Here is a 20,507-nt window from a genome sequence, read left to right on the forward strand (position 1 = left end):
ATAATAAAATACTGTAGCAGCTATTGAGAAAAAGACGAAAGATGATGAGGTACTGGGTTTCTTCAGTCGTTGGTACACTAATTAATTGCCGCTGTGCTGCAACATTTTCTGAGTAAGAATGAATTCAGCATACGTCAAAATACAAACCTAATGCCAAGACATTTGTGCTCAACAGTCGCTATAAACAGGGCAAATTTCACCATCTGCTACTTCCGCAAATGTTTTCCTTGACAGATGCCTCCTATCTCAGTTCATCCAAACTGCAGATTCCATTTCAAGGAAGAAATGTGATCAAGACGAGCAACATGTCTTGCTTGCGGGTAATTATGACTTACAAATAATCATATACCTCTCAAATATATTTTTTGAATATAAAAGAAATTTATAGCTTTATCAGTGTTACCTTGTTGAGTGAAGCAGATGACCATCAGCTCCTGACTGACATCTCCACTTCTGTGTACTTGGATAAACAGCTCACCAATGTCCTCCTCTATATTGTATACAGCTGAGGGTATGAAGACTGTTGACTCTATGTGAGAAAAATCAGAGTTCACTACATTAGCTGATTTGCATGTTAGTTAAGTGTTCACAGTTAAATACCTTTGTGTTAGTTCTGTTTATAAATGTGGTTGATTGAAGAGGTTTACTCCAATCTGATTAAAAATGAAGGAAAGGGAGAAGCTTCAGAGCAAATCAAATCATTTTGTCAGTATTTGCATCAAAGTGTTTTAATGCACAGGCTTGCAGATTACACACTGAGACAAATGACAGCTCTGATTACAGCTCCCCTGATGGTGCCTCTATCATGTTTAATCAGAATCTGGCATCTACTGTTTATTTATCAGCAACAAATATTGCAGCGCAGTCGACTCATAAAAACACACGTGACACCACAAAAAGAAGGGCGTAGTTACTGGCCTGGTGAGAGATAAAGATGGTGATGTGGGTGAGCAATTCACACAGTTACGGTACATTTAAAAAGTCTTACCCACAGAAATTGGCAATCAAAAAGGTGTTTCGATGTTTGAGAGTAGAGACACCAAAGAAATCTTATACTCATCTTATTGTCTCCCCCCTTTCTCATAGCTACATCTCATGATCAGGAAGGTGGTTTCTAACATTAATAAGGTATTGGGAAGTCATCAGAGCTTGAACTTTCCTCTCCCATCCTCTGAATTAACCAAACGGCACAGGATGATGTGGTTTCTCCTCAGTTCTTGCTTATAATACTTTTTCCAGTCTGAGCTACGATTATGTTAAATGCATTTCCACCGTTTACAGATAGCAGCTTCTGGGTTATTTAATTCATCCACTTTCAGTGATATGCTACAAAACTTTAAAAATCTGTTTTTATGTCTTTAAAATGTATTTGACCTTGAGAGGCCAAAATACAAAGATTTTTAGTGTATAAACAGTATATTATCACAATAGACTTTGATCTGTAAGAGGACAACATAAAACAAGTTTTACTTTTTGCAAAGAGATAACTAACACATTTGTTGATTGCCATCTAGAAGCCATGTGGGATGAGGACACTCATTTTTTTTATATTCATGTTATTCAGTACTCTATCTCAGCTCTTTCAGAGTTTAGTTGTTTTCAGTAAAAATGCTCATCTGTAGCTTTCATTTAGCATGCAAGGGAGGTCAGCATGATTCCATCTCAATATCCATATGACCTTGTCTCATGGAAAGGAAGAATACTGCAACTAAACACAATTTGTTTTTACTAATTATGTTGCTGTCTTCCACCCAGATTTATTTAAGTTCACGTTGCTCTTAATTCCTCTATGGTTTCAGTCTTCATGTCATTGTATTTGAAATATTAAGTTCTCTCATGTATCCAGTCAGATGGAAGCGGTTCTTCAAAACTTGAAGAGAGCTAAGGCAAGGGCTGATGAGTGATTGCAATTTAATAGAGATTTCATGCTAAAAAAAAAAAAATCTTATAGAGACTTGTAAATCCCAATAATGTGTGAGATATGCAGTAATTTATATCGGTTCATAATCCTTGTTCACCTACTTTCCCTACAAATATTTTGCCTCCTTCCACTTTATTGATTGTTTTGTGCACTTTCCTGAAAGAAAAACACATGCAATGTGTTATGTGCTGCTGGTAGTTTGGGGTACCAGCCATTGGGGCTCAAACACTTACTGACAAAACTGACTTTCATCTTTGTCTGGTTTTTAAAGGATGACTCTGATTGTTTAAAATCCTGGAAATAAAATATTCACTGACCGTCCTCAGGGTCCAGAATCTTCACATCAGCAACCTCTGGAAACTCAAGAGCTGCCATCACTGGCTCAGACAGAACAATCTGGAAGGTCTCTGATACTTCATACTCGCTATCTGTCAGGATCCGGACCTTCCAGGTGGCTGAGGTTTGGCCTGGGTTGAACTGCACCTGTTTCTGAGATTTTCCTCTAAAATCTTTGTCCTTCTCTGCAGTACCATCCTTTGTGCCAATGCCTTAAAAAAATAGACAAACCAAGTAATAATCAAGACACATTAGATATAAACATCACACATCTGAAACATATTTTAAATATTCACCCTTTAACAAATACAGTGATACCTCTACTTACGAAATTTTCTACTTACGAAATGTTCTACTTACGAAATTTCTCAGCAGGAAAATATTGCCTCTAGTTACGAAAGAAATTTGGACTTACGAAAGGTAAAAATACAGTATGGGCTGCTACTCGCAGCTCCCACAGGTTCCTGAACGTAACATTCTCATAGCTGCTCTGCAATTGGATATTACCTAGTATCTTCCTGGCATCCCATTGGCTAAGAGGGACCTCTGTGTGGAGTTAGATCGGTGTTTATGTAGGGTCCTAATCATTCGGCCCTCGACCCGTGAGGTGTTCTGATAGTTTTGTGCAAATATTTTACGTTTTTGAGTATTCGCTATGGACCCCAAGAAAGTGATGGAGAAAAGAAGAAAAAAAAGTCGAAGAAAAGAATTTTCTGTCCATACAAACAAAGCAAGAGATCATAGAAAAGCATGGAAAAGGGATGCGTTTGGTTGATCTCGCCAAAGAATATTGCTGTCATGCATCTACAATCGCCACGTTATTAAAACAAAATGAAGTTTAAGGAGTTTAAGGCACCGCGTGGATGGTTGGAGAAGTTCAAAAGGAGAACTGGAATTCACTCTGTTTGGCATTGTGAGGCAAGAGCGCATGAACCAAAGAGGGCAAAAAACAATGAAGACAGCAGTTAAAAGGTAAATGACCATCGTTTTCATTCTTTACTCTATTCTTTGTTATTTACGTGAAGCACAACTCTCACTTATTGTGTAATAATCTAAACGTAACATGTATTTGTTACATGTTTTAATGCATTTTTATGCTTTATAAAACATTTATGTTGGAATTTTTGGGGGCTTGGAAAGGATTAGGGCATTTGCATGGAAAACGCATCTCTACTTACGAAACTTTCTACTTACGTAATTTCTTCCGGAACCAAATGATTTCGTAAGTAGAGGTACCACTGTACGTTTCTTGGGTGCGTTAGTTTGCTGTTAGCGAGTGAATTTGTATAAATGTGATGACAGATAACCAAATGACATAACAGTTAGTTTAAAGATGCTACTCTGGGCGCACATAGTTTTCTTCTTTTTGTTCTTGTTTTTCTTGTTCTTGTTTTTTTTGTTCTTGTTCTTCTTGGTCTTCCAGTTCTTGTTTTTCCTCTTGTTTTTCCTGTTCTGGTTCTTCTTCTTCTTTCCTTTAGCTGATGATCACCTCACTTTTGCAAACTTCCTGATATAATGCACTAATTTTTAAATTGTATTTCCTTTTGTTTATTGGTGTTTAGTGTTTTTGAAGTTTCATCTAATAGAAAATTGTAAAATGTTCTGACTGTGTTTTTTTGCACAAAATATTCTTCTTCTTCTGAAGCACTTTAGTGCTTTCATCTAATGTAAACTTGTAAAATGTTTGAATGTGATTAAAGTGTTTTTGGAAAATCAAAATCAAAATCTTCTCCTCCTTCTTCTACATCTTCTTCTTCTTCCCCAAGTGTTAAAATGACCATGGTGAGAATACAGCCAATAAGACATGATGCCCTCCTGGTTACAGCAGTTGTTTAAGACTAATTTTGATTGTCTTACCTTCAGTGTGAAAAACACTTGATAGCACCTACGGTCAGTATACCTGTGAGGCTTGTTGGATTCACATTGAGTAGGAGTTTACAGCCTCTGCATATCTTTGCTAACTACACACACAGTACACAGCTGGGGACTGTTGGTAAAAAAACAAAAAATGTCTACACAACCCAAGGCAATCCACAGTCCTCTAGGCCACCACAGATGTAATAAACAAGAAATTACTGGATAAATGGGACACTGCAGTATCCGGATTTTTCTTTAATCTTGTTTGTTTACAACTGAGAGGCGGAAGAAAGAAAAGACAAAAACTGAAATATCGCATCAAGACTACACACAACAATTTCAAAAGACCACATATTAAGAAATGCATGAGTTTGGCTTTAAAAATATTACCATTCTGTTCTTTGATACAAATAAAAAGTGTCCTTTGATATGCAAGTGCACACAGAAGGAAAAGGTCCCTGCGCATATGTCCTGAGATAAAATGGTCAAGCTCAATCTACCTTGACAAATCAGCAGCCTTCAAAGAGAAACTACTGTAGGAGAGGAGAGAGCATTTGCTCCTAACTCTATTTCCTACACAATGCCTGCATTGGATATCCTGGATCAAAGCAGTCACTTTGAGACTTTGTGGCAGGTGGGCTCTCTGTAGCCTCTGAACTGGTCCCACTTGCTCTATGCACAGTGGGCAAAGAAGAAGTAGCCTACCAAAGGGCTCCTCTGATCTGTGTTCACTCAAGCAGGGTTTGGAAAGGAGAGATGGGCCTTGTCTTTGTGAGAAGGCACTGGCCTGGGATCAGTTAAAATCTCATTGCAACACTGAGGATGGGAGGCTGAAACTGTCAGGTGGTTTGTTTATGCTGGCTAAACTACACGGTCTGCTACTTTAAATCTTTAGTCATCAGCAGGGTAAGCAACTAAACTCAAAGGATGATTGCTGTGGAAGTTTTTTCCCCCTTTGAAGCAGAACATGTTACTATCATCAGTTTCTATTTAATCTTTTAGTTTGGTCTGGAAATACTTTTTCTGCCGACATATTGACACATAAATGTTTCCAAGGATATTATACAAGGCTGAAAAAAATGTTCCATGATCAAAGAATCAACGCCTAGGGATGCAAACTTGCACTCACTTTCCCTGTAATGAAAATTTAACAACATATAAGGTTACATATGCATTTAGAGAGAAAAAAAAGTAATTGCTATAACAATTTTAAGGGTCTTGTAAAACAGAATGCTTCTGACATGGATAAAAAATGAATTACAGCTTCTTTTGTGTGTTTTCCATCACCAGCAGGGAAAGGTACGTCTTCACTCAACTATTATCATTCCATTTTGCATGATCATTAGAAAAGTGCATTCAGAATAACTGTTATTTGATGTTATTACAGCACATTAGTTATTCTGGACATTTTTGAAAATGCAAAACATAATTTTCTTTCCTGGTGAAATCAGAGTGTTTCCAAAGTTCAAAATTGCACGGCTTTAATTTATAATGCCACCATTAATAAAACAGTAGCAAAGCTGCAGAAAAACAAAACAAGGGAATTGTTATACGTGATGCACAAACACCCCCCCCACACACACACACATATATATATAAAATGTTGATTTAGTGAGTACCGTGGGGTCTTCTCTTGCACTGAATTAACATGAATAAAGTAATGTACAGTATATTTTAACAGTAACTTACTTTTCTGTGGATATCTACCTATGTGTCTTTATAGTACAGTACAGCATAATGATCTGCCTGTCTTTCTTCCCTGAAGTTCAGTACACTGTATACTGTGCAGTTTGAGGAATTATAAAAGGTCAGAAATGTGTGTACTTCAGAGACGTTTTATTTTTAGTATGACACCCTGTGGTATTCAAGGATGCAGAGAGAAGTACATAAAATGATCCTTGGAGATTTAACTTTTATCATCTACTCATATTATTCTATTTTAATATTTTTAAATAATAAATTGTGGTATTAAAAATGGAATAGTGCCAGGACTAAGAATTTCTGCCTTTTATAAATCAATGAATCCAGTCATTACAGCTCATTTAGTTACAGCTGTTAAAGTGCTTCAAATAATATCTGAAGTTTTGCCTTTTTCATGACCAACACCCCAGAGAGACATTACTTATGAATGCACACCATCACTCCGTGACCAGCCTAAGCTGTGGTGTTAGTGGAACGTTAATAAATGCTGGCCAGAAGAGACAGGTGAAAGGTAAAGACCCCTGTGACCTCAAAAAGTGGCTAGATCAGCCGTAGAAGAGTCCTAAAAATAAGTAAAACAGTGTGTGTGTGTGTGTGTGTGTGTGTGTGTGTGTGTGTGTGTGTGTGTGTGTGTGTGTGTGTGTGTGTGTGTGTGTGTGTGTGTGTGTGTGTGTGTGTGTGTGTGTGTGTGTGTGTGTGTGTGTGTGTGTGTGTATGTGTTGTGTATGTCTAGTGTGACAGCCTGTCTATAAATACTTGCCTTTGGAACTTTGCCCTAAATAGAATATATTAGAAAAAATAATTCCATAAAAGGCTCTGCTGAGAAGGTTTTGACTTTTTACATCATTTTTGTTTGTCTCTTTCAGTATTAGCTTTCAGGATGCCAAAAGAATCAGCTCCAGTGGTTTAGGGGCGTTTGTGTCAGAGCAGAGCATGTCAGGAGTGAACCATGGAATACATCAAGTCAGTCACCAGAACACAACAATTATTTACAGACCACTCTTAAATTTGAGCTTTAGATTAATGTGTTTTGATTTCATCTTGAGCAGGAGAAGTATTGATAAAAAATATTTAATTATCTTGAAACACCAGTTTTCAAGTTATGAAATTTTTGTTCATAACGGGAGTAATGACATTGACATATTTTGCTTGAATGATACTCCTACTATTTTCATATAAAAATACATCAATACATCAAATGTATTAGTGTGTAGCATTTTGTAGTGTGAAAAAGTGCAGTGGAGGATCTGGAACATAATCATGATCAAGTCAACATTTTTATTGAAATTTTTTAGAAATGCTGAAACAAATTAAAAAACTACCAACTGTCAATGCTTGCCAGCAACTAAGGATGAATTATGAGTATTTTTTTTCTCACCTCGAGTGGAATTATTAGTACAATTAACAATGAAAACAAAGGAGAGTAAGCTTACTAACGAAGGAGGTCTCCCCAAGGTATCCCCGACGTTTTAGCACCACCTCAAGGAATTTGACCTCTTCTTGGACCACGTAGTGCTCCTTCTCCAAAGAGATCCAAGCCCAGTTTAGACGGAACTGCTGGTTCTCCAGCTTGTTGCCTCCTGCAAACAAATATAGTTGATAGTTAAAGTTAGAGAAACAATTAAAATGGCCCTTGAAGAACTCCTAACCCAGCAGGGGAAAGCACAAATGCTAAACAGACTAACAGACTAATGGTAACTAATTAATGAAAGTTTCAGTGCTCCTTGTTAGAATGATTTCTTGGATAGCTTTGGGAGAGGACTGTGAGACTCCGAGCCAGCATTCAGTGGGTGGTATTAGGGGTGCACAGCTCCTTTATGCTAAAATAATAGGCTTTGTGTTGTCTAATTGTTTCAGTTCTAATGAAGATGAAAGTGTCTATTTCCTATCTGAACCATTTTAGCCTTGCCCTTTGAAGTAGGATTCAAAAGACAAGGCAACAGTTCTGGAGGGCATGGCTGCTGCCATTTGATAATAAAGAGAGCCAGATGCAGAGGCTTCAAACACACACAGGTGTGAAAACCTTACAAAATATGTGTGAAGAAATTCACACACAGCTTTACACAGAAAGCTTACAACACTTTATTGGTGTAATTTCTAGAGCAGCAACTATCGACTGTCTAAATAATAATCCACTGATTCTGATAAATCAGCATGCATTCCCCAGACTGTAGTGAGAGCTGATGCCTGCTGTTCTAACCGAGCCACTAAACATCTGGCAGTTGTGAAAGTGGGGAAATAAAAGTGTAACTACCAGGAGAATTCAGGGACATTGTTACAAGGTTTCAGAGAATTACTGCAGTTTATGTTGGGCGTGACTCAAAAAGCTTCTCTCTCACTACTCTGCCCCACCCCGGTTGAATGGTCGGTAAATCTGTTACGTTCAGCTGACCGCTCCACTGTGTCCAATTCCCTCCTTACTGGGCACGGCGAGTACTTTACACATTCACCCTTGGTGTTTTATTATGTGTGAGGGTGCATGCATTTATGAGAGTGTGTGCACATGTGAAATGTTCCCTGCACCTGCTCAGAGCTTTTCCCTTGAGTCTTATTGTGTACATATTTCTCACACAAAGGACAGGGTCTTAATGCCCCTGACATAGATTCCTTGTGACAATATTGAGCTGTAAATTGGACGAAAGGACAAAATGTGACACATAAGAACAACAGGGAGCTCAAACTTTTCTTTTTCCCATGTCTCAAACAAATCCAAAAACTCACTGAAATCATTGAGTTGGACAAATTTCTTTAATCAATAATGAACCCATGGAGGTTCTTTGATGTTTCTTCAACATCTCACCTGCAGTGAGATGTTAAAGAAACATGACATTCCCAAGTTTTACTTTTCATTCACAGTTGCCCACATGTAATGCAGAAGACAGTTGTCCATACTCTTATCCAGTTCACAGCAAACTTCAGACAGACTAGATATCAACTCAGAGCTGTAATTAGGACAAAAGGCTACAAGAACTGTGAAGTTCAAGCAGAAATGAGCAACAAAAAAAAGTTTCACTTTCACCATTCTGGAAAAGTAACTAAATATTTGAAATAAGTTGATTGAGTACAAATCTTTTTTTATTGCTTTCAAAATATGCATCAATCATATTTCCATGCTAACACAGGTGTGTAAAACAATCTCAGATTTATATGTTAGTTGAAACTATGAGAAGAGTTTCCTCAATTTTTAAGGTGCAACAGTCTATAAACAGTATATATACACACAGTATATATAGACTGTACTGTATATACACACACACACACACTCCGGGTGACTGGGTGGGAGTGGGAATCGAACCGCCAACATTGCAAACATTGGACGACCCGTTCTACTGCTGAGCCACTGCTGCCCCACTGATGTTGAACAAGTTCAGTGATCACCAGTGTTTCCTTGCTCATCTGCTTAGCCAACAGCTTACTCATTAATGACAGACAGAGAGCAATTACTACAATTTCAGCCAGCTAATAAAGTTTGTGTTTTGATCAATTTTGCGTCATTGCATTAAATCATAATTGACACAAAGTGAACAAACTGTAGCAAAAAACGTTTGGTAAGTCAACAAGGCATTAAGTTGTAAAATAACTGCAAACACGATCTGTGTACAGTTCTTGGAAGGCTAGGAACAAAACAAACAATTCAGAAGAGACACATAAAGTTCTATTCTTTAAAAATTTCCAAACATTATAGGCCACAGAATATAAAATGATAGATGCCAGTATGTGTTAAAGACGAGCTATGATTATGTTACATAAAATTAGTAATACAAACATTTTACCTGTGTCACAAAAATGTCTCCACACATCCCACACATTGTTGAGGTCTCCCACAGGGGTGGGTTTTGCTCCGTGTGTGTTCTACATCTTTACGCTGAGACAGGTGACCTGTGTTTGACAGGATCTCCCTATTCCATCTGGATAAAAGCCAGCAGGCATGGCACGCACACCACTAGTAAACACAGCTATAAGCTTGTGGACCAGGTAATGGAAGGTAATGTAAATAAAGAGGTTCTTCACCTGTTATGTGACTTTACACAATGGCAGACTTTGTTATATTTATAATAACAAATAGTAACAATTATACCGTCTGTAATATCCTTCTGCCAAACATTTTTCTTGAAAATGGAACTTAACATGCCTCGATATAATCAGAAACTCAGGTAAGTACTATTTATCTGTATCTCAACTGCCTCATACATTTCAATGGCAACAATAAGTGTTTATTTTTTGCACAACTATTTACATGGCATTTAAGAAACGGCCTCAATACCAATACCATACCAGCTTTCTCTTTCTAGATGAATCATGTGAAACACTTGTTAGCCTTCGACACTTCACACAGGCAAAATTATAATATAAAGCAAGGTCTGAGGAAGATGAGTCAAAAAGCAGCTCAGCCGATTCCTCAAGGAAGAATTTATGTTCATAGTCCACATTGCAAACAATTCAAGAAAGACAAAAAAAATACTGAAGACTGGTTAAGTCCCATTAACTGCAGAGTGACCTTCAGGAAGCAGAGGAGTGGAGATAGTTTTTTCCAAAGGACCACTTCACTCCTTCAAATTTCTCTCCAATTCAGATAAGCAGAGTCTGAAATAAGTCCACTTCAAAGGGGCCCCAAGAAAAACACCAGAGTTAATCGTTAACCTGCAGCACAGCACTGACATACAATTTATTGAATATCGCCCGTGTCTCAGGTCTTTGCATTGCTGTGCAGTTTAAAGCAGATGCATACATCTCATGCATGGAAACAACAAAAGCTGCTCATATATAGCCAGGGCAAGAAATCCGTATTAAAATTAATTCCTGCACAACATCCACAGTCCAATTACATCTATTTTAGTGGCAGGAAGCCTATGCCTTCCACTTGCAAGGCATTTAATCAATTTACTGAATTAATTACTTCCCTGCTCTTCATTGTGTTGATATAAAGCATGTTTTTTTGTAACACTCATGGTGTAAGTCTGTTATTATAAATTGTCATCAAACTGTTGAGCTCTCTATTTTAAACTCCTCATTAAAATAAGTCTGATGAATGAACCTTTTCAAAAAGACTGCTACAATTCATGTTGTTGCACTTCTATACACAAGGTCTGCTCGCTTCATGGATGTGTGATGATGGACAGAAGCCTTTTGAGAGAGGCCAAAGAATGTCAGAGCAGTCTGTGCCAACTTAGTTCCCCCGTCTCCTCTCTTCATACATGTATCAGACAGTCCATATTTGGTCACCATGAAGAATCGTGGGGCTATGCTGTCTCATGGAAGCTCATCTGTTCATTCATCCAGGCAGACAGACAGGCAGCCCTATGCCCAAAGAGCCATCACCACAGCGATTAGGAGGGATAAATTTGGACTAGCCAGTGAATCCTGATGAAAAGACAAGGTGGTACATCTAAAAATACTGAATGATCCTATGTTGTACATTAACATCAATAATCTACAAGATCAGTAATAACTAATCAAGCAGAATCTAGAAACTTATGTTAGCACTGAAACATCAAGCAGCATACAAAATTCATACTAAGCTAAATACACACTTTAAAAATGGCTGAACAAATACACACAAGCCAAATATTTTAGAGGAAATCTTTTCAAAGGCTACTTAAAGGGATCACAATGAAGTACAACATCAAGGGAGCTTCTCATTTTAGTTTTTAATTTCAAACTAAAGGCATTGAATCTAAATGCTGGCAAAGTGCTATTAACCCATCACTTGGTTCCCTTTAACAGATTACACATAAAGGACACTGAAAGCCAAGTAGCTTACACAACAGTGTCCTTTGCCACCAAAAGTGGCTAAGGGACAATGTCCTTTCTTCAAGAAATGAAAATGATTGCCTACCAATAATCTAAAAACTTGCAGAGGCTTGAGAGGATGTGCAGAGAAGAATGTCAGAAAATCCCCAAAATCCAGGTGTGCAAAGCTTTTCTGGTCATATCCAAGAAGATCCAAGGATATAATCCCTGACAAAGATGCTTCAACTAAACACTGAGTAAAGGGGATAAATGCTTATGTCGGGTTCTTATTTACTCTGTCAGCCAGCTCAAGTTTCAAATACACTTTTGCTTTAGTTTGGTATGTTAATTTTAATGTAAGACATTTTTAAAAGTAAAATATGGCTTTAAAGTAACGTTTTGACATACATTTTGAAACAGTGCTGTTTTCATTATGTTGGCCAGTGCAAAACACATTTTGCATCACAAATTAGGACTAATCTAAGGGGACAGCAGTGGCTCAGTGGTATACCAATGTCTTATGACCAGACATCGCCTGAGCATCGGTGGCTCGATTCCCGCTTTGCCACACATCCAACATCCTCAGAGAGTGAACTGACTGTGAGAGGTGTCACCTCCTGGCCACTGCCGAGGCGCCTTTGAGCAAGGTGCCGTCCCCATTACAAGCTGCTCAATTGGTGTGCCAGCCAAAGACACTGCCCGTCACTTCCTCCCCATGTACTGTTGTGTTTACTAATTGCATGCTCACAGGCCCCTTGTGTGCTGTGGTTGTGTTTCAGGAGCCTGCACAAAAATTCTGTATCCAACACAAGACATACTGTATATAGAGTGTAGAAAATAATTTCCCCATTAGGGGATTAATAAAGTGGATTTTCTTCTTCTAATCTCCTTCACAAACACAAATGTTACTGCCTTGATCGTTTGCATTTTCTGAGCACTATTGTTTAATTATTGACTTATCTAAATTATTAATTTACATGAATACAAAATAATGCAACAAACAATGCCCTGCACATATTCAAAATAGAAACCTTTACCAAATATAAATGGGAACTTAATTTTCTCCAATTAAATTTGTTCACATGCATGTAAGTATTAGATCTTGTAAAAAAAAACAATATGTTAAATAGTTTTGAGCAGTAAAGACCTACTGTCATGAAAACATTCTATCTGACTTAAGAACGGCAGTGTGAGATGAACACTGCCTTCTCTAGAGGCTGTTCATAGGAAGTTACACTTTTAATCTTGTTTATTATAAATTCTGCTGCCTTATCCCATTTGAAGTTTCCAGCACCATGCTGCTACCAGGACAAAAAGGCCAGCTCAGTTTATATTTAAGATGGAGAACAATCAATATTAAATTCTGTTCCAAAATTAACTCTAGAAGATGGGTTGTGTTTGGGTCCTGTAATGAAACAGCCTACACCAGCATACTTTTCATCTCTCCAATTACGGAAAAAAGTGATACGATAATCCTGTTGAAAGAAAGAAAGCATATGGCAGAGGAGAGAGAGCACGATATGGTCTAATCACCCTAAGCCTTGTATCAGGAATAATGAGTTGGCCACGGCTTGAAAGATTTAGAATTGTTATGATTTCACAGGACTTAAACCCTTTTCTAGCAGCACATACTTTCAGGGAACTGGTCAGCCATAAATTTGAATGCACCGAAGGGTCCATTCAGGTTGCTGTCACCTCTGTGTCCACCCTGACATAGTGGTCACTCCAAGGCGGCATTTAAGGGACACGAAAGAAAGGCAAAAGCCACTTCTGAATAAAAGTGCTGGGTCAGAAAGCTGAAGGCAAGCAAGGCTTTGCCGTCCATTGGGAAAGTTCTTTGAGCTTAACATTATAATACATGATTGCTCAGACTTTCTGTTCTATGGTATTCCAGACCTTATTCCACCTTTTTCAGGCAAAATCTAACCTTACAAATTAAAACCTTGAAGTTCAACCTTTTAGTCAATACAGGGAGAAGTACATGGTTAAGAATAAAATGAAAATAATAGGGGCGGCAGTGGCTCAGCGCTAGAGCGGGCGCCCTATGATTGGAGATTGACTGTTCGACCCCCCCCCCCCCCAGCCATCCTCGGAGAGTGAACTGACAGTGGGAGGTGTCAGCTCACCTCCCATCCACCGCCAAGGCACCTTCTGCCTCCCCCTATATACTGTATACTGTGTGCTATTGCATGCCTCCAGGCCCCTAGTGTGTTGTGTTTAGGGGTCTGTACATAACAATGTATGTATGAATGCATGGTGTAACACATGTATATGCATGTAACTCTATAAGTGTGAAGTGTAAAGACAATTTCCCTGTAGGGTATTATTAAAGTGGACTTTCTTCTTCCCTTGCTTTCTTCAAATAGAAAATCCCGCAACACTGACCAACAATTTAAATTAAGAAAAGCGATGAATATTCCAGTTTGATACGTGCCTTTAACTATTTTGTCCTACACAGTAAGAAACATTTTAAGTGAAGCAACAACCTTCATCACATTCCCAGACTAGCATTGGGTTGTTATGGTAACTCCTCCATGACGTTCTTCCTAGATCACAAAGTACGGACACCTTTGCCTGAGTGGAAAGGTAGTGAAGAATTCCCAGAGCTCTTATTTCAAATGGGCCCCCTTTATTTGTGAACCGCGGAGACAAAGGTGTCAGAGGCAATACTGTACACTGAGATTGTAGCGGAAGGACACTCTCCTTCATGCTCCAATGTCTACACACAATGCCACAGATGACCTAACCTTTTTTCGGTATAGAAAATATTTCCAAGCAATATTGAGGCCATTTAAAAGAAATTTCAAAGTAAGACGGAAACATATCAGATTGTCCTATTAGATATATGTCAGGTCATATCTGTGTCTAGAAATGACTGGATCACATACCTGACAATATCCTAGGTTTTAAACTGTAATCCTTTTAGCTTCGGCTGGGAAAAATTAGTAGAAACAAAATTTTCCCAAACACCCTGAGGATTAGTAAGTGGCTAAGTGTGGATGTACAAATATGTGATGATTGCACATTACTGATTTCCAACCAGGGGCACAGCTTGCACTGCCAAGCATCTGAGTTCAAAATTTATCTCTGCTCATGCATGACTAGTCCTCCTTGGGTGGACATGAGCTATTCCAAAGTATTTCCATTTTTGGTTAGGCTAAACTCAAATTTGAGCAAAATATCAATTCAAAATTTAAAATATGCAGTGTGTCTGAATAACTTTCGGGATGATTACACTGATACTTTGACCATTAAACATCCATCATTTGGTGACTTTGTACAGCATAAAGAGGACTGTTACAAGTGAATATGATGAGCAGTTGAATTCTCTGGCTCACCGTGAAAGAAAGTAAATAAATAAATTAACCAACCTTGAGTTTCTGAACCAATTCAAAGGGGTTATTTAAGCCATTGCAAAGACTATTAATCAGTCATACAGTGTAGGGAGAAAGAGATTGAACTCTGAATAGCAGTTACAACATTTGACTGCTGGGCATCCCTCTGTACTGGCTCTGCAGAGGTAGTCATACATTGAATATCAGTTCCTAGTTTTCTCTGCCAGTCAGTTACATAGAATATTTGAATGACTTGAGAAGCACAAGGTTCAAGTTACCGAAGCAGCTTTGGCAAATATGTGAGCATGAAAAAGGTAATTTTTGAGCATCATGGGTAATCACAAAATAAACTGAACGCATTAGAACACCATTCTGATTAGCTTCCATCCATCCATCCATCCATCCATCCATATATCCATCCATCCATCCATCCATCCATCCATCCATCCATTCATCCATCCATCCATCCATCTATCCATCCATCCATTTTCTTTAAGATGAAGCCACTGTAATAGTTTGTTGCATGAAAAAAAACATGCTGCATTTTTTTGGTTTGACTTGGAAACAATGATAATGAATCACATTTCTTGACTGATGAGATGAGCTCATGGAAACGAAAACCTGCTTGAAAGGCTTGCATTCCATTCTCTAATGCTGCTGGTAAATGCACAGAGAGCAGGGCTAGCAAAATAACAAGGAGATACAAGCAGAAGTGTGAAAATGAGAGAGAGAACAAAGTAGCATAAGGGTGCAGGATGAAGAGACATGACAAAAAGAGGGGGTATGCTTTTTCTTTATCCTTGAATGCAGTGTTTGCTCTCTTGTCAGACCGAATAATGGTAGACTGTTTGCTGAAAGCAGCAGTGTGAGGCCATAGAATATAAAACCCCATCCCGGTCCAACAGATTCATGAGTTCCATACTAATAGAGTTGTGTGTTTATCAAGGTTGTTCACAGGACTGGCCTCCATTGGTTTCATTTATACCGACATGTTTCGGCTGAATTTCACAGCTGTTACTTGCAAATCCTCACATGTTAGAGGTTTTTGACCCAAGAGGAAAAGCCTTCACGAAAAGCTGGGATGGTAAATCCTGAAGAAGTATTAAATGGCTCTTGCTTTCTTGTTTATGACTGTTGGAAAGGAGCCTTAAAGTAGAACTACACAAATCCATATTTAAAGATAATATGCTGGTCTTCCCTCCTGAAAATGGGGTAGAAAATCTGAAAAAGTGATGTTCTTATTGTTTAGTTACTGCAATACTGGCAATACTGGACGGATTTCTGAAGCGAAACAAACCGAAAGCTCACAAACGAGTATCGTTATGTTAAAAGTCAATATACTAAGGATGAATATAAAAATATGTACCACTGTCTAAACATTCGGATATCTGTTGGATAATTTGAAATTTACATGAAAAAATATGATCATTTTTGTCACTTTTTGTTTGCCAGGAAGTTCTTTTTTTAATTACTCCGTTGGGAAGGCAGCGGCTATCCAACAATATTCAAAAACTGTAGTGATTGCTACACAATGTACCTGTGAATATGGAAATACAAATGTTTCACTTTATGCTTTACATCAAGATAATTATGCACTAAATACATTACTAACCTTTAAGTGCTAATTCTTATTCTTCAATTATGTTTCATTTACAAGCATGATTTGAGTGTAATTTACTGGAGAAGAATGACTGAGTAATGTGCAATGAAACAAATCATCTTTATGCTACCTGTACAATTATCTCATGTAAATTCTAAAAACATGTCCATACAGAAATAGCATGATGACGTGGGCACTCACTGTCACTACATTCAGATGTAGTATATTTGGCATGTATATAACTTCTAACCTAACATATAATATAGCCAATTCAGTTTACCATATAAGTCTAGGTAGATAAGGTAATAACAGTAATTTCCCACAAAGACAATTCCCCACAAGGAAGCCAAAGCCAGTATTTTGACACTGATCACAGAACTGTAAAAATGTGTCAGAAACTCTCAACAACAAAAAGCAGCTCTCTATGCAAGGCAGCAATTCAAAACCTGTCTGAGTTCAAAGCTAGCACAGAGATACATGGCCTGGTGTAAAGAACGCAACCCTGGGACCCAGAGGAATGGAACAAAGTAGTAAGATGTGATGAGCTCTATTTCACAGACTCTGAAAAGTAATACATCTGAACAACAAAAGCTAAGTGTCAAAAGGGAGGGACATATGAGGCTTGCAGAAGTTGTATTGTTGTCTTCAGCTCTATCTGTGACACTTGAACAAAAGTACACCAAGTGCTTAAAAATAATAAACTCTCCTTAGAAGCTGAGTTAAGTAGAAATGGCATCTGAACAGACTATCCCAAAGGTCCCAATAGCAAATTAATGTTCCCCGTCGATGATGAAACACAACGTGCAGAAAGCTTTTTGCGTATAACTGATTGATTCTGTTAATCTTTAATATGTCGCAGAACAATTCTCTGATGATTTTAATAAAAGAAACACATTTTAGTAGATTTCAGGTGGTTACTTCCATATCAGGTTTCCCAGCTGTGTATACCTGTAACCTGTGGCCTATTGTTATTTCCCTCTTCACAATTACTTACTAATATGTAACTGTTCACTCTAAGCCCACGTCCCTGAAGCCAGAGATAAACCCAGGTATAGTCTGGTTAATTTCAGACAGCAAGAAATTCCTCTGCGTCCTTCATGGGGGAGAGTTGGTCTGAATTTTAGTCTGAATTCAAGACATATTTTAACAAGTTACTTCTATTCATTTATAAATTAAACTACACACTTGGAGAGGTCGCCAGCTACATAACAGCCTTCACAACCTGTCAACGCATGCATTGTTTAGAGAATGAACTGCACATCAGCGCATCTATCGCTACAGGCAACAGCCTTTCCACCACTGATACTGGAACCAACATAGCACCTGTATCTTTCATCTCCTCTGACTGCTCTCCCCTTCCATTCCTCAGCTTGATGACTTCTCATATCCTGCCTGTCTAGTTCATATGAGGAAAGGATGTGGTGGAGGTGTGGGAGAGTGGGAGCTTCATCCACAAACAAAGTCCCCAAAGAGTTGAATCCACGCCGTTAATGAGATGAGAGCTCTGTTGTGCTCATAACTCTCACCCACCATGTTCACAGGAATTCCATAAAACAAAAATCTTCTGACGATAGAAATTTTTTGGAAACATGCAAAATTTTGTCTCCTATGTATTTTTTCTTGGGGCACTAAAATGATGATGATGATGATGATGATGATGATGATGATGATGATGATGATGATGATGATGATGATATCAATAAAATACCAAAGGGGCTGGTGTCTTTCCTTGAATACAACATAGCATTCTAATCAAACGACACAACAGCTTGAAATCAAAGACGAAGCAGTTATCAATTAAAGTGTAGCTGATGCCCAGAATTCTAATGCACCATCTTAGCAGAGCCAGCTTCATCTCTGATTATAGGATCAGGCAGCTGGCCTTGAGTTGGAATGGAGTTTGGTGCTTTGTGCATATGTGTTTGTGCGTGTGCGTATGTGTGTGTCTGTGTGAGTGTGTGTGTGTGTGTGTGTGTGTGTGTGTGTGTGTGTGTGTGTGTGTGCATGTTTGTGGATAAATACTGTGTGCAAACGAGGTGTACCATGCATTGGGCTCCAATCTTGAATCCTCAGCTGGAGAGAGTTGGACCACTACAGACCTAGCCCAGCTGTCAGAGGCTTGTCATGCAGCAGAGCTGAGAGAAGCATCTCCGGCCCACTGCTGGGATTCAGGGGCCAAAAACGCATTATCCAGAGTGATTTTGTGAAATTGAACAAAAGCTCTGCAAGTATGAAAAGAGGGTCACAACAGCGACATGACTGAGTCTTAGAGTTCCTGCTGTTTTCACATTTGTCAAAACACACTTATTTGATATGCAACGGGCAAAAAAAAATCAACCACAAACCATGTGAAAAGATTCCAAGCTTTCTTTTCCATCTCACAAATTTTTTAAAAAGAAATCTTTTCCTGTTAGTGTGAGAAACTCATGCATGAAATTGGTGTATTCCTTTGGGTTTTTGGAGACAGTAAGACTCTTGATGTTCAAAAATCAAACCTGATGACAAAAACTTTGCCTTTCAATTTTTTTTTTTCCAAAACAGAAGGATTTCTGCCTGCTCTTTGCTTGAACAACCACAGTTCTGCTACGCTGATATCCTAAGGCATGTATGACAACACATATCATCATCCAGGGAACAAGCCTGGGCTTGGGATGTCTACTTTTGAGAATTTGTCCCTGCTTTCTTAACCTTGGCTCAACAGACTCACTTTGGCAGCATATGAAAACAGAGGAAGGGACTCATCAGCCAGGCTTTCCCTTCTGTCTTTTTTTTTTTTTCAAAGGGAAAATGAAGTCACATCAACTTGAAAAGGGGTTTAAAAACTTTGGGGTTTAAAAATAATTTGTCTCACTCAAATTTCATGTGATATGCAATCATTAACAGAATGAAGAATATATAAGTTGTTGTCATCATCATTAAATCTTTAACCAGTTTCTTGAACAGAGATCTAGGTTTTACCCTATTAACACACACATGTGTTTGTTTTGTTTTCATTCACAACAAGACATGAGCAAAATAAGCACTCGAAGCCCTGGCTGAGTATTTTTGTCTTAAGGCAAAGACAGTCTCAGACAGACTGGTTCAGATGCATTGGCTATTTTATGTGACTTATTTGTGTTAATAAAGACGACTACAGTAATAAGAATGGATCCAATAGGTTGGAATAATTAAATAAGAATTTATGATTCACAAAACAGTATCTTCAAATTATCTGGGGTCTAGCCTTACTTATCTTTTTATACAACAACTAGACAGCAAATATTGTTAAATTGTCAATCTGGCTCTGTGCATTCCCTAAAGCTGAAAGTCTTGCTTGGTTTATAATGTAGTTGCATGCGCTATCCTGCTAGTGAATTCAGCCAATCCTAATAACTATTATTTTAATAACCCTATGGTGCAGAACACTCTGAGAATTTGGTTCCAATGTATATGTCATTTCAGTTCCAACAAGTTTAATTCCAATACCTTGCTTGATTCACATAATATTAAGCCATTAAATTAAAAGTTATTCCCTAATGCTAAGAAAGACAAAAGGATGCCTGAGAACAAGCCTTGAGACCACCAGCCATGATCACTTTAGGATGTTACCATCAATTACATTTATCCTTTATCTATATGGCCATTGCATGCTTTGTCTGCCATCCATATAACATCACCAATGACAGTGACAGTGGGTCATATGTTTAAAGCTTGCAGTTCATTCAACATACAGTATATGATCCTCTATATATGAGATACATACACATATCTACACAAGAAAAGTTCATGGCAGTAATGTTGCATTACAAAAATTAAATGCTTTTGCATTTTCATTAATGCCAGCAAATTGCTTGATTCTAAAGAAATGGAAGTCTGCCTGCCTCTCCTCTTTCGTACATTACATCAAAGAATTAATCATGTTTTTAAAGTGAAAATTTGAGAGCTCCACTACTCCACCTCCACTACAATGAATTAGTCAGGCCACTGATACAGGGCAGGCTCTATTTCATATTCAATCTTATAAATGTATTTTTTTCTGCTCTTGATA

The 20,507-nt window shown here is 38.1% G+C and overlaps 1 protein-coding gene across 1 annotated transcript in view; it reads right to left on the reverse strand.

Moving 5' to 3' along the window:
• The window catches only part of frem2b (FRAS1 related extracellular matrix 2b), a 55,979-nt gene that overhangs the window by 23,564 nt on the left and 11,908 nt on the right, over nucleotides 1-20,507 (reverse strand). Inside the window, exons 3-5 of the mRNA XM_068316735.1 lie at nucleotides 7,249-7,395; nucleotides 2,239-2,469; nucleotides 404-529 (exon numbers count right to left, since the gene is read on the reverse strand). Of these exons, the coding sequence (XP_068172836.1) occupies nucleotides 404-529; nucleotides 2,239-2,469; nucleotides 7,249-7,395 (504 nt within the window). The remainder of the gene's footprint in view (nucleotides 1-403; nucleotides 530-2,238; nucleotides 2,470-7,248; nucleotides 7,396-20,507) is intronic.

This window comes from Antennarius striatus, chromosome 6 (assembly GCF_040054535.1).
Source record: "Antennarius striatus isolate MH-2024 chromosome 6, ASM4005453v1, whole genome shotgun sequence".
NCBI lineage: Eukaryota > Metazoa > Chordata > Actinopteri > Lophiiformes > Antennariidae > Antennarius > Antennarius striatus.